Consider the following 13,830-nt stretch of genomic DNA (forward strand, 5'->3'; position numbering starts at 1 on the left):
TTACTCTTTGACCCTTTGATATTTGTATTAGGCATGTTCTCCATGGAGGTCAAGAATAGAGGGAAAAGACTAATTTGTATAATAATTTTATGGCAGGACTATTTACCATAGCAAAGAACTGTAAACAAAATGGGTATTCCTCCTTTAGGGAAGAGATGAACAAACTATGATCTATGTGTGTAATGAAATGTTACTGCACTATTAGAAATGAGGAAAGGAATATGATAGATTGGGAAAACGTTGTATTGAACTGATGCAGTGAAACAATAATAACCAGGAGAATTTACTCAATGATCATAACACTGTTGTGGTGGGGGGCTCTGCCCACCCAAAACCTGTCGGGGTTTCATGATGTGTTTCGTGGAACCCTCCCAAAAAATTCGGTCAGACCATTTCTAATCCAGGTATAGGCATTTATTGAGATTGACACCTCTCACGGAGAGGGTTAAATTCCAAGAGGAAACAGAAACTTCAGAAAAAAGCAAGATGGATTTTTATAGGGTAAAGATGCAATTACCTAACAGAAATTTACATAGACTATAAGAATGTGATTAATATTAAAAAGGCAGGAGGAGTTTGTTAAGGGATTAGGTAATGGAGGAGGGGTCCCCTCTGTAGTTTGGTGGTTAAACATTTTGGTCTCGCTGCCCTCCAATTGGCTAGCTATTGTTGTCCTGTCTGGTCAAGATAGATAGGTATTGTGGCCTGTCTTGGGCTAAATGAATGTGATTGTGGTTGACTATAAGAATACACATGTTTCTGTGGGAATGGATCTGAGGACTGGGATCTCATCATATGGACACGCCTGCTGTTTCTGTGGGAACTAAGAATTCATGGACACACCTGCTGTTCCAGTGAGCAGTGAGGCATACTGGTGGGGGGCTAAGTAGCTACAGTGGGGCCTATAATGAAGTTAGAATATTGGGGCTAGGGGTAGCTTTATTAGGATTCCATCAACACTATGAGAGAAAACAATCCTGATAGATCTCAGAATGTTGACCAAAGAAACAACCAATCATGACTTCAAAAGACTGAGGATGAAAAATAACTTGCACCCCATGGCAGACAGGTGATGATTTAGAGGTACAAAAACAGATATGCTTTCTTAGACATAACCAATCTGATTTGTTTTGTCTGACAATATGTGTGTACACATATATAATATACACACATACACATTTACTAGCTATTTACTTCCGGAGGAAGGAGGAGCAGGGAAAGGTAGGTAATAACACAGAGGGGAAAAAAGAAAATTTGTATTTTATTAATGGAAATTGATTGTAAATGATTTTAAACAGGTTTATGTGATTGTATTTATATTAAATAATGTTTTCAAGATAACATTTAAGAAATATAATTACTGACATTTATTTAGTACCTCATGATTTTATAAATCACTTTTCTGGAATCAACTTCTATAAGGTTACAAGTATTTTCCCCATTTTACAGTTGTAGAATGTAAGGCTCATAGAAGTTGTGTATTTCCCACATGTGGCTGCATGCGTGACTTTAAAGAGGTGGCAGCAATTATTTGGTTTTCAGTTGTTTCAGTTGTGTCCAACTCTTCATGACCCCATTTGAGGTTTTCTTGGCAAAGATACTAGAGTGGTTTGCCACTTCCTTCTCCAGCTCATTTTATAGATGAGGAAACTGAGGTAAACAGGGTTAAGTGACTTATCCAGGGTCACACAACTAGTAAGTATCTGAAGTCAGAATTGAATTCAAAAAGATGAGTCTTCCTGACTCTAGGCCCAACACTGTGTCACCTAGCTGGCCCTAGCAGATATAAGTTGAGGCAAAGAGGACTTACTCACAGCTTCCTATAGTTGTGGATTACTACCCATACCTCCACCCTCATTACGTTCTCACATATGAGAACATCAGAACATCCCTTCCCTTCATCCCACCCCCATGCTGGTAATGGGTTTGTGTAGTTGGAAATCAGCCACTGGGTATTAGTGTGGAATGTGAAGTAGACAGAGAACAGAGTTGATAAAGTTGTTGATACTAGTGTTGGGCTTTGAGTGATTCATGATGTGAGTTAGGGAAAGAAAATGGCTAGCTGAAAGTAATATTTGTTTAGCTAAGGGAGCTAGATGGTGCCGTGGATAAAATGCTAGACCAAGAGCAAGGAAGTCTTGAGTTCAAATTCCATCTCAGACACTTAGCAGCGGTGTGATCCATAGCAAATCACTTAACCACTCTTTGCCTCAGCTCTCTCAATTCTAAAATGGGGATAACAATAGCACCTACCTCCTGGGGTTGTTGTGAGGATCAAATGAGATGATATTTATAACCTGCTTAATAAATGCTTATTTCCTTCCTTTCCTTAATGTAAGCATATGGATGTAACTGGAAACTGAGTGTGCAAGGAAGAGTAGATTTGTGAGTAAAGTTAGGGTGCAACCAGTCTGAAAGCCAGAAGCTTGGCCTGAATTTTTAGGAGTATTGAAAGGATAGGTCTTGGGGCAGAAAGTGTGCAGTCGCACCTTCCTATGCATCTTTCCATGGAACAGCATCACTATTTGGGGAACTATGACAGCAAGCCATAGCAGATGTAAAAAAGGGAGTTGAGTAAGATGAAGCAAAGGCGACAAGAAAACTTAGGACCTGGAAGTAACTGAACTTGAGAATTTGTGTGAATGGATCTGTATCATGATGACTCAAATCCAGGTTTTCTGACTCAGTCTGATATTTTTTCCACTGCAACATGTTGCCTTTTATATATTTTGTATTGTTTTCCAACAATTTGACTATTCTTTTCTTTCTGGCTAAATTCCAAGATCCATAAGAACAGGGACCTTATTTTATACTTTTGCATCCTAATACTAAACAAATAGTAAGTCAAAAAATACTTGATGGAATCATCAACTGGTCAGCAGAAATCTCAGTTGGAAGGAACCTCACTCATCATTAAGGTCAGTCCATACTCAACAAGTAAATACCTCAAGTGAAGGAGAACTAATTTTCTTCTACAGCAGGCCATTTCATTTTTGGATAACTTTTATAATAATTGTAATAATAATAGTAATAGCTAGCACATATATAATTATTTAAGGTTTACAAAATGCTTTATAAGTATTATCTCATTTTATCCTCACAATAATCCTAGAACTTAGATGCTATTATTATCCTCATTTTATAGAAGAGGAAACTGAGGCAGTCAGTGGTTAAATAACTTTCCCAGGGTTACTCATCTACTAAGAGTCTGAGGCTGAATTTGAACTCAGGTCTTTCTGACTCCATATCCAGTGCTCTATCTGCTGTGCCACCTAGCTACCTCAAAAACAAAACAACAAACAAAACAAAACAAACAAAAACAACTTGTTAGGATTTTTTTTCTTACATCAAGCCTGCTTGTCTCTTTCCATCTTCTACCTATTACTCTCAAGACCAAGACGCTTAAGTCTAAGCTTTCTTCTATGTGATCAGCCATTCAAACACTTGAAAACATTTATCAAGTCTTCTCTCCAAAGTGAACACACTCAGCTCTTCCAATTGATTCTTGCATGGCATGACCCCAAAGTCTTTCACCATTCTTGGCTTCCCTCTTCTGTATACTCCCTGTTCCCTTTCTGAAATTAGGCAGCCAAAAGCTAATACTGTTATCTGGCCAACTGACATTAACCATTAAAAATTAAAAACCATGGTTTAAGAGTATTTTTCTTTGACTTTACTTTCATAGAATAAATTACATTATGAAATGCACAAATACATTTAAACATAAAGAAGGCAAATCTAAAGTGGTGTAAAAGACTTTATTACATATTAACTGTAGATTCTGGTCATCAAATTAGGTAAACAACCATTAATTGTTGTTTTCACATCATGGCAATAATCATCGGATTCACTTTAAGAATGGATTTCTAAAACAAAACACCTCTTCCCACCAAAAAAACTCCAAGAGACCACAAGCAAATTTCATTTCCTATTGTTTTCAAAATGTATTCCTGAGAAAAATAATAGTTATTGGGGTTTTTTTTTATATTGTAATGCAATACACTAACATGTTCTAAGGAGTACAAAAAGGACTGTCTTCCAAAATACAAGTCTTTTGATTACAAAGTTATAGAAAAATACATTAAACACTTTGATGTTTTTTTCCTTCAATTCAGAATCCTAACCATAGTTTACCAGAAACAAAAACAACAATACCCAAATGATACAGAAATTACATCAATTTTGAAGCAATATAATCTCAACATCATCATGGACACCTTGTAAGAGCAGTTCTCCTTCGTAAGTTACAATCTTCCGACGCTTTGCTGCTTTGAGGGTCCCCACCAGGGCTTCAAAGAGGTTGGCACATCTGTCATCCTGGAATAGCACCCCAAACTTCACACTTAGCTTTCCATCAGCACCTAATCAGTATAAGACAAAGTTAGCAGGGAGTTTCTTGCCTCCATCTATGATGTGTTGATATAATCTTTAACAAACATTTTCTAATAAGCTAGTCCAGGTAATAATGTAAAAGTTAATGCAATCTCTTAAGTTTAATAAATTTCCAAATGAGCTTCAAGGAGAATGAATATATATACTCTCCCCTCATCCTTCCCCTACCCCCACCAAAACAAACTTCATACTTGCCATATACCAACCAGCACAATCCCTTCAGAATGTCTTCCAAGGAGGTATTTAAAAAACACAATGTGGGTGGCTAGGTGGCGAAGTGAATAAAGTACCAGCCCTAGAGTCAGGAGGACCTGAGTTCAAATACAGCCTTAGACACTTAACACAAAACTAACCGTGTAACCTTGGGCAAGTCACTTAACCACAATTGCCCTACCTTCCCCCCCTCCAAAAATAAATAAATAAATCTCCTTCTAAACCACCTTTAAAAAAAAAACACAATGCTTCATACACAGCAGGCACTTAATAAATGATTGTTACTTTATTATGTTATTTTTATTTTTTCATAAAACTTCTCCTGTGATGCTTCCACCTGTGTAGCAATGACTCAGGGTCCTCAAAGTCTATGCCAATGGAGCACCAGCAGGTCCTCCTAAGCGGAAAGACCTAAAGTCAAGTGCCCCCTCTATCATCCAAGGATCAGCGTTTGTTTGTTTGTTTTTTAACTCAGAGTAATTCATATGTCCAGAGGGGCTCGACACCAGGTAGTGATTATTTTTTTTGGCTATTACAGTTGATTAAACCAACCAAGAAAAAACTGAGGGGGTTTCAATTTGGCAGAAGTAATACTTACAGTGAAGTAATAAATTAAAAAGTTATTATCTATAATTATATTGCTCATTTTCATGCCACTTGACTCAAGAATGGAACAACACATTTAGACACAATTTGACACATTATTAAAAAGTCAAACCTACAAAGTCAACAAGTATTTATTGAGTGCCTGCTATGTGTCAGACACTATGCTATACAGAGAAAGGCAAAAATAGTTACTGTTCTCAGGAGCTCCCAATCTAATGGGGAAGGCAACATGCAAAAAAAAAAAATACATGCAAACTAGGCATAGACAAAAACACATTGTAGATAATCTCAGAGGTAAGATAACAACATTAAAGCAATCTGGGAAAGTTTTTTGCAAAAGGTGTAATTTTAGCTGAAACTTGAAGGAAGATAGGAGATAGAGGTGAGGAAGGAGACAATTCCAGGCATGGGTGACAGCCAGTGTAAATGCCCAAAATGAGGAGATGGGAGTATCTTGCATGACAAATAGCAATGAGGCCAAAGTCACTGGATTGTAGGGTACATGGAAGATAGCAAGGTTTAAGAAGGCTGGAAAGATAAGAAAGGGCCAGATTATGAAGAAGGGCTTTAAAAGTCAGAGGATTGGGGTAGCTAGGTGGTACAGCAAATAGAGCACTGGCCCTGGAATCAGGAGGACCTGAGTTCAAATCCAGCCTCAGACACTTAACACTTACTAGCTGTGTGAATTTGGGCAAGTCACTTGACCCTAATTACCCTGCTTTCCCCCTTCCAAAAAAACCCCATAAAAGTCAGAGGATTTTACATTTTATCCTGGAGTCAATGTGAAGTCACTAGAGTTTATTAAATAAGGTAGTGACATGGTGGGACCTGCATTTTAGGATGATCACTTTGATAGCCAAGTGGAGGAAGGATGAGAGTGGGGAGGTACTTGAGGCAGAGGCCAACCAGAATGCTGTCGCAATAGTCCAAGTCCAACTACCTATTAGTTCTGGGGTCCAGAATATCATTTCTTCAAAAAAACAAAAGCCAATTCTCAATTACTATTCTGTGTGTCACAGAAATGCCAATGATCTTCTAATGAGTATTAGTGTAAAGTCTGTGATGAAGACAATACTTGACAAATATCAAATGCCAGGCTGATGCTGAATGTGCCAAAAACCAGTGAGACACATTTCTCTCTCCTTTCCTTAAAACATAAGGTCAGCTATGAAATGATGATGTCCATAGTGAAATAAAATACCTGTGGTAAAGTTCTGCCAGTAAAACAGACTTTTGTCTTCAAGATTTGAGTTAATATCCTTTGACATAGTTCAGATAACATCTTTACTGAGATGTTCATCTATTCAAATTACCTTGTGTTCTAACCCCAATGGATTAGTGCCTTCTCTTGTGCAATGCTCCCTGCAATGCTCTGTTGGCTTATTTGAACAGATGGTCTGAGGTCAAATCCTGCTTTAGACACTAACTAGCTATGTAACTCTGGACAAATCACTTACTTTCTCAGTCTGTTGCTTCATCTGTACTTCACAGGGTTATTGTGAGAATCAAATGAGAAAACATATGTACGATGCTTTCTAAACAATAGAGCACTACCGTGTTTCCCCGATAATAAGACCTATCCCGAAAATAAGCCCTCCCCTTACCGTGTAAGATTCCTCTAAAATAAGCCCTCCCCCGAAAATAAGCCCTATTGAGATTGCTCCTGTAGTGAAGGTGATCCCCTGCGCTACACGCTACATTACGGTATCCTCTGTATGCACCGTGCCCCCCCCTACCCCCTGTGAAACGCACACCGCGCTCCGAGCTGCATCCAATCAGAGCTGCAGCAGTGAGCGCGTCATCCTGTTCTTCCCCAGTGATTTGCTTGCTGGCGCCATTGAGAGCAGTGCCGCGGAGGAGAGCTGACGCAGGACAACATAAGCCCTCCCCTGAAAATAAGCCCTCTGGTGTTTTTCTTTCCAAAAAATTAATAAGACAGTGTCTTATTATCGGGGAAACATGGTATATAAATTCTAGCTACGTTGTTAGCTATAACAGGCAATTCTGTTAAACTTGGTCCATCATTTGCTGAAGGACTGCTCACCTTTTCCCTTACATTTGCTCCCTCTCTTCAAGGCCCAGAATGTCTCTAGCAATGTCAACTCTCCTGCCATCACCTTCAGATGACCTAGCTTTGTAAAGCACAGTATGGATTTTAAGAAATGCTCCAATTTAAATAGTAACTAATAACAGGTCAGTAGCCTTTCAGCAGTAGAAAGAAATTTCATGCTTCAAACATTTTGATGGCTATTTTAAACTATTCTTACAACTAGGCTGGGTGATAACAAAAATAAATAAGGGTGCATGCCCAGTTTTTCCATGAAGCATAAAAGCAGTATATTATGACACAGACATAAAGAAGCCAGATTCCTAACATAATTGAATGGAGTCAAGAAACATTACCAAGGGTGCCTGTACACCTTTATGGTGAGAAGTAGCTATAACTATCATGGATCATGGTATTTACAGCTGGAAGGAACCTTAGGGATAGTGTAATCCAACCCTCTTGTTTTACATTTAAGAAAGCCTCATGAGGCATAAATTGCCCAAATCACCCAAATAGTTATCACTAAAGGCAATACTAAAACCCAAATCTCCTATGATCTTTTCATTTCTATACTATGCTGTCGCCAACCTCAGAGTCCAAAAAAGGCCCCAAAAAAATACTCCCTAAAAAAAGGTTATATATTTGGATCTCTTTTTCTGGGAGGGTAATGTGTCCTGACAGAACCTGGAAAAAAATGAGGATGTGGGAGAAGGCCATAAGTGAGAGACTGGAAATGAGCCTCTAAAATACCAAATAGGTTGGTCGATTTTTTTTTCAATAAAACTCTTAGTTTGGTGACAAAAAAAGCTCCTCACCATCTTTTAATTGTCTCCCTCTTTCCTTGCCTTTCTCCATACTTAACTCATTATTAAATATTGACTCATGCTATTCAGCTCACATAACAGGGCTTCCTGTCTCCAAACCTTACCCATAATTCAAGACCCAGCTGAAGATCCATCTGCTTCATAAAGCTTTCCCTGACTTCTCTAGTTTCCATTAATATTCTCCCTTCTCAGAATTCCTGTTGCACATAGTTTTTCATTTGATTTTTCTCTTGATTGTTAGACTTGTTAGACTCCATGTTGTTAGACTTGTCTCCCCAATTAGACTATGAGTGTGCTCTGTATAGCACCTAGCATACTTCTGAGTAAAATGCAGGTAGTCAATGTTTACTTGTTGAGTTGTTGAATGACAGGTCATTTTCACCTGGTTGGTCACACTTCTACAAACTAGTCAAAAAATGAGTTTATTTTTTAAAAGGGTTATCTCAATGAGGCTGAGAAGAGGGTTGATCTGTGAATTAAGGGCAAGGTAAAGGAGCATAGTGATCAGAGAAAACATAATAAAGGATAATGAATTTCTGATCCAAACAAATACATTCCATTCCAATCCAATCCAACATTTGTTAAATGTCTAATATGGATAAGGGACAAAGACGAGCAAAAAAAAAAAATCAACAAAAAGCTCTTGACGTCAAGGAATCTACATTGCTTACAATCATGGAGGGGCAAGGGGAAACAGGTACAGAGGAGTGGTGGGAAGGTGTAGCAGTGGAGGTAGTGATAACAACATGAAAAATACATGAGTACATACATGATCATTTAAAATGGAAGAAGCAAGCACTAACAACTAAGGGAATCGGGAAAGGTTTACAGTACAAGATGGCACATGAATTAAGCCTTGAAGGAAGCTAGGAATTTAAGAGGCAGAAAAAAAAGGAAGAATTACAATGCAGGCATGGAAGCCAGCCTATGCCAAAGCGTAGAGGCAGAAGATGGAGGGCCAAGTTCTCAAGGAAAAGCACGTAGGCCTGGATGACTAGAATATAGAGGGTGCAAAGGAAAGTAATGTGCAATAAGCCTGGAAAGATAGGCTGTAGCCAGATTGCAAAGGCCTTTAAATGCCAAACAAAGTTTGTATTTTATTTTAGGAAGCCACTGAAGTTTCCTGAGCAGGAGTTTCATGGGGAGATATGCTTTAGAAAGATTATTTTGGCAGTTGGGTGGAATATTGATTGGAGAGAGGAGAGAATGTAAACTGGAGGTTATTTGCAAAAGTTTGGGTAAGAGGTGATGAGGGCCTGAAGTAATGGGTTAATGTGAACACTAATGTGAGTAATGGTTATGTGAGTTGAGAGAAGTAGATAGGTGTAAGAAATTGTGGAGGCAGAATTGGCAAAAACTAGCTGCTGATAAGTTTTAGCATTCTGGCATTTCAAAAGATTCTTATTCTTAAGCAAAGAAAATGGCAATAAGAAGAGATAAAGGTACAAAAACAAAAACAATTTTCCCAAGATGCTAATGTATGCCATTTGTAGGTTTATCTCATTTTTTTAAACTTTGGGTTGCATTATCCTAGTCGCTAAGTATTTATATTGCTGTTAAATGTTTTCAAAATGCTTTCCAGTTTCTTGTATAGTTAATCTGAACCAATTGAATACCTGAATTTTCACATATAATGGTAGCTTTCATTGTCACTAAAGAAAAAAGTCCTAATGCTACCAATTTTACATGTCATTATCTTCTGATGAGTGTGTAGCTGAAGGAAATGCAGATTAAAAAAAAATAAACTACACAAGAATATGAGGGAAAATAGCTTATTTTGATTCTATGTACATGAATATGCAGTTATGTAAAACTGAAGAATTCTGAGAAAATGAAGACAATTTAGTATAATTTCAATTTAGGTCTCTCATCATTTAAAATATGTAAAACAACAGCTCAGTTTAGGAAAAGAAAGAAATTCAAACACTAGAGCTGACTAAGATTTGGGCCTGACTAGAACTTCCTTGATTTTAGTCAAGTTAGGATGAGGAAGGTCCATGGTGTTACTCTCCTGAGAGTATTCAATATCTTTTGACCACTGAGATCAGAAAGAGGGCACAGGAATAACATGGCCTCCAGAGAGCATTCTGAGGGACAAACACAGGATGAAGGAGACTCTGACTATAGAACCACGAGCTTAGTCTCCTCCAGTTCCTGAATGCCTGCTAGTGACCTTTCCTCAACTGGAGATCTATAGCCTGCCATGAAGGATAAGAAAGAAATGTAACTTTATACCTGTTGTACCCAGGCGTTGCATTTCTTCAACCAAGAGGTTAATTTCATGTTCCACATTCATCGTGGCCTTAAAAGAGAAGGGAAAAAGAAAAGCTGTTACCATTATTACATTTCTGCCTTATATAAAGTGTACCTTACCAAAACAAAAAGTAGTTTCCCTCTACAGCACTTGGTAATTTTGACTTCCCCTTCCTTTCTCAAAACTTTTGCTTACCTTGGGTTACATGAGGGGTCCTGAGGAAGGAATGTGTGAAATGACAAGAACAACTGAGAAATATGTAATATTCCCAGGGGGGGGAAGTATCCTTCAGACTCCTGAGGCTTCTCAAATCTGACAACACCAACCTACAACTGGAGGGACACAGGTGGCATTTTCATCAGGGCTGCCAAGTGAAGGGAGGGATTTCAGAAAACAAAGGTGGATAATGGAGATGACTAGCTTAGTTATAAAAACAGCCTTCAGTAATAGGATCTGGATTTCTGGACCAAGGATTAAGACATAGAAATGATATAGACTCTTGACCACAGATAAAGTGTATCTAAAGAATAATGTTTAAAAAAATGCTTTTTGAAGAAAAGGTTTATTACTCTGAAGTCTTATAGATCTGATCTAAAGGGATGTAAACTGATATAATGGCTTATATAAATATAAATATTTATTTTTATTTATAAATAAATAAAATAACGGCTAGCATTAACATAGAACTTTAAGGTTTGCAAAATGCTTTATAAATATTATTTTAACTTCACAACAATTCTAAGAGGCAGGTACTATTATTATTCTCTTTTTGCAGGAGAGGAAATTGACACTGATAGAGATCAAGTGATCTTTCCAGCTAGTAAGGGTCTGAAGCTGTTATTTGTATCTTGGGGTCTAGTGTTCAATCTAGTGTACCACCTTGCTGCTTAGGTAAAGGAGAGAATGACCGGCATGTATCTCCGAGGTCAGTAGCCAAAGACAATAACAAGTATGACAAAAGAATATTATCACTGGAGAGGCCTGGTAATTTACTGAAGGAAATGTCCGAGAAGAATCACAATGATAATGACTCTTAGGCTCAAATGTTTATACACAGTTGCAGAGTATGGACTATATACAAAGTGAATCCGAGATCTTAATGCAAGGATATAAATTTGACCTGGCAGGTATTACTAAGACCTGCTCGGATGTGACATATCTGGAATATGAGGATGAAAGATTGTGTCTTATTCAAAGGAAACAAAATAGATAAAAGGGCTGAGAGAGTAGTGTTGTATATCAAGAAAATATACTCAGATGAGAAAATGAACAGCAGGGGAAAACGTGGTAGAAAGCATATCCCGAATTCTACACTTCAAATCACTTTCAAATCATCCCCTTGCCTCCTTTGATCCAGTCTCAGAGGAAGAGCTGGCCCTTCTCTTTGCTAATGCCAACTCTTGTACTACTAACTTTGATCCAGTCTCTTTCCTTCACTCCCAGGAACTTGTCCCTTCAATCATCCCATTCCTTGTTCTAATTTGCAGTCTCTCCTTAACCAGTGATTACTTCCCTTCTGCTGACAAATATGCCCAGATCTTCCCCAACATTTAAAACCCTTTGCTTGATCCATCCACTTAAGCTATCAGCCCATATCTCTCCTCCCCTTCACAGCAAACTATATACTCATTTCCTCTACTAATTTTCTACTAATTTCTCTCAACCCCTTGTCAACCTGCTCCAGAACTCAATGAAATTGTTCTCTCCAAGGTTACCACGGATCCCTCTGTAGCATTTTGATACTGCTGACGATCTTAGATATTTCTTCCTGAGTTTTCATGACACTCCTCTTTCCCAGCCCTCCTCCTACCTTTCTCGTTCCTCCTCCTCATACTCCTTGGCATAGATAGATTTGTAGGACTTTGTCCTGGGTCCTTTGTAGGACTTTGTCCTGGGTCCTCTTATTTTTCTCTCTATACACTTTCTATTGGGTGATCTCACCAACTCCCGGAGGTTCAAATATACTCTCTATGCAGAAGTCTCTCAACATCTATATTTATCTATATATTCATCCCTACTCACTTTCCTGATTTCCAGGTCTGAATCATCAACATCTCCAACTGGCAGCTGAAACTCATCATATCCCAAACAGTATTCTTTATTTTTCCCCCAAAATGCTCTCAAGTTCCTAAATTTGCCATTCCTTTTGGGGGGTGCCCTGATTCTTAAAGTCACTGAAGCTCATAACATCGGAATCATCCTTGTCACTTTTACTCAACCAGGATATAAAGCAGGTTGCTAAACCTAGTTGATTCCACTTCCAAAACATCTTTTTTGTCTATCTTGTCTTTCCCCTTAATCAGTTATCACCCTAGTTCAGACTCCCATCACTTCTTTACTGGATTGTACAGTCTTCTAATTGGTCTCTCTCCTGTCAGTTTCTTCTCTCTCTGATCGATCTTCCATGCACTTGCCAAATTGATATTCCTCAAACACACTTCTGAAAATGCCACCTCCCTTCTCAATAAGTTCTGATGACTTCCTCTTGCCTCTGGGCTAAAATACAAACTTTCTGTTGTTCAGTCATTTCCGACTCTCCGTGACCCCATTTGGGATTTTCTTGGTAAAGATATTGGAATGGTGCGCCATTTGCTTCTCCAGTTCATTTTACAGATGAGGAAAATGAGGCAAACAGGGTTAAGTGATTTGCTCAGGGTCACACAGTCCAAGGCCGAATATGAATTAAAAAAGATGAGTTTTCCTGACTTCAGGCCTGGTACTCTATCCACTGTACCACTTAACTGCCCTAAATATTGCCATTTCCTTCTCCAGTGGATTAAGGCAAACAGAGGTTAAGTAACTTGCCTAAGGTCACAGAGCTAATAAGTATCTGAGGCTTAATTTGAACTCAGGTCTTCCTGACTCCAGGTCTTGAATTCTATCCACTGAGCCATCCAGTTACTACTTTAGCTTTTAAAGTCCTTCATAGTCAGACTCCAGTCTACCTTTCCAATTTTCCTGTACATCAGTCCCCTTTGCCACTATATTCTAGCTAAATTGGCCTACTTGCTACTTGATGGAATAAGTGGCATTCCATCTCATCTCTGTGCATTTACACAGGCTGTTATACATGCCTGGAATGAACCCCCTTCTCACCTGTCTCAAAGAATCCCTAGCTTCCTTTAAAGCTACCTTCTACAAGAAGCTTATCCTTACCAGTCCTGGTTCTTGATGACTTCGTTTAAAAATTACGATGTGTTGGGGCAGCTAACACCAGCCCTGGAGTCAGGAGGACCTGAGTTCAAATCCAACCTCAGACACAACACAAAAACTAGCCGTGTGACCTTGGGCAAGTCACTTAACCCCAACTGCCCTGTCCTCCCCCCTCCAAAAAGAAAAAAAATTACATTAATAAATGTTTGTTGACTATCTAATTTCTATTTGTACTTGTTTAGGTAGGTAGCATGTCACAGGAGTTAAGAGAACTTGGGACTAGGACTTAGGGTCAGAAAGATCTTGGGACCAGGAACACCTTAGCTCAATTTGACACATGT

The 13,830-nt window shown here is 38.5% G+C and overlaps 1 protein-coding gene across 3 annotated transcripts in view; it reads right to left on the reverse strand.

Annotated features, from left to right (window-relative positions):
* Positions 1-3,739: 3,739 nt before the first annotated feature.
* The window catches only part of ABRACL (ABRA C-terminal like), a 41,918-nt gene continuing 31,827 nt past the window's right edge, over positions 3,740-13,830 (reverse strand). For all 3 annotated transcript variants that reach the window (XM_069077219.1, XM_069077220.1, XM_069077218.1), the window contains exons 2-3: positions 10,318-10,384; positions 3,740-4,361 (exon numbers count right to left, since the gene is read on the reverse strand). In XM_069077219.1, coding sequence (XP_068933320.1) covers positions 4,177-4,361; positions 10,318-10,378 — 246 coding nt within the window. In that variant the 5' untranslated portion in view covers positions 10,379-10,384 and the 3' untranslated portion in view covers positions 3,740-4,176. The remainder of the gene's footprint in view (positions 4,362-10,317; positions 10,385-13,830) is intronic.

Source organism: Petaurus breviceps, unplaced genomic scaffold, assembly GCF_028583685.1.
Source record: "Petaurus breviceps papuanus isolate PSGF00001 unplaced genomic scaffold, PetGlider_PUasm1.0 90977, whole genome shotgun sequence".
Lineage (NCBI taxonomy): Eukaryota > Metazoa > Chordata > Mammalia > Diprotodontia > Petauridae > Petaurus > Petaurus breviceps.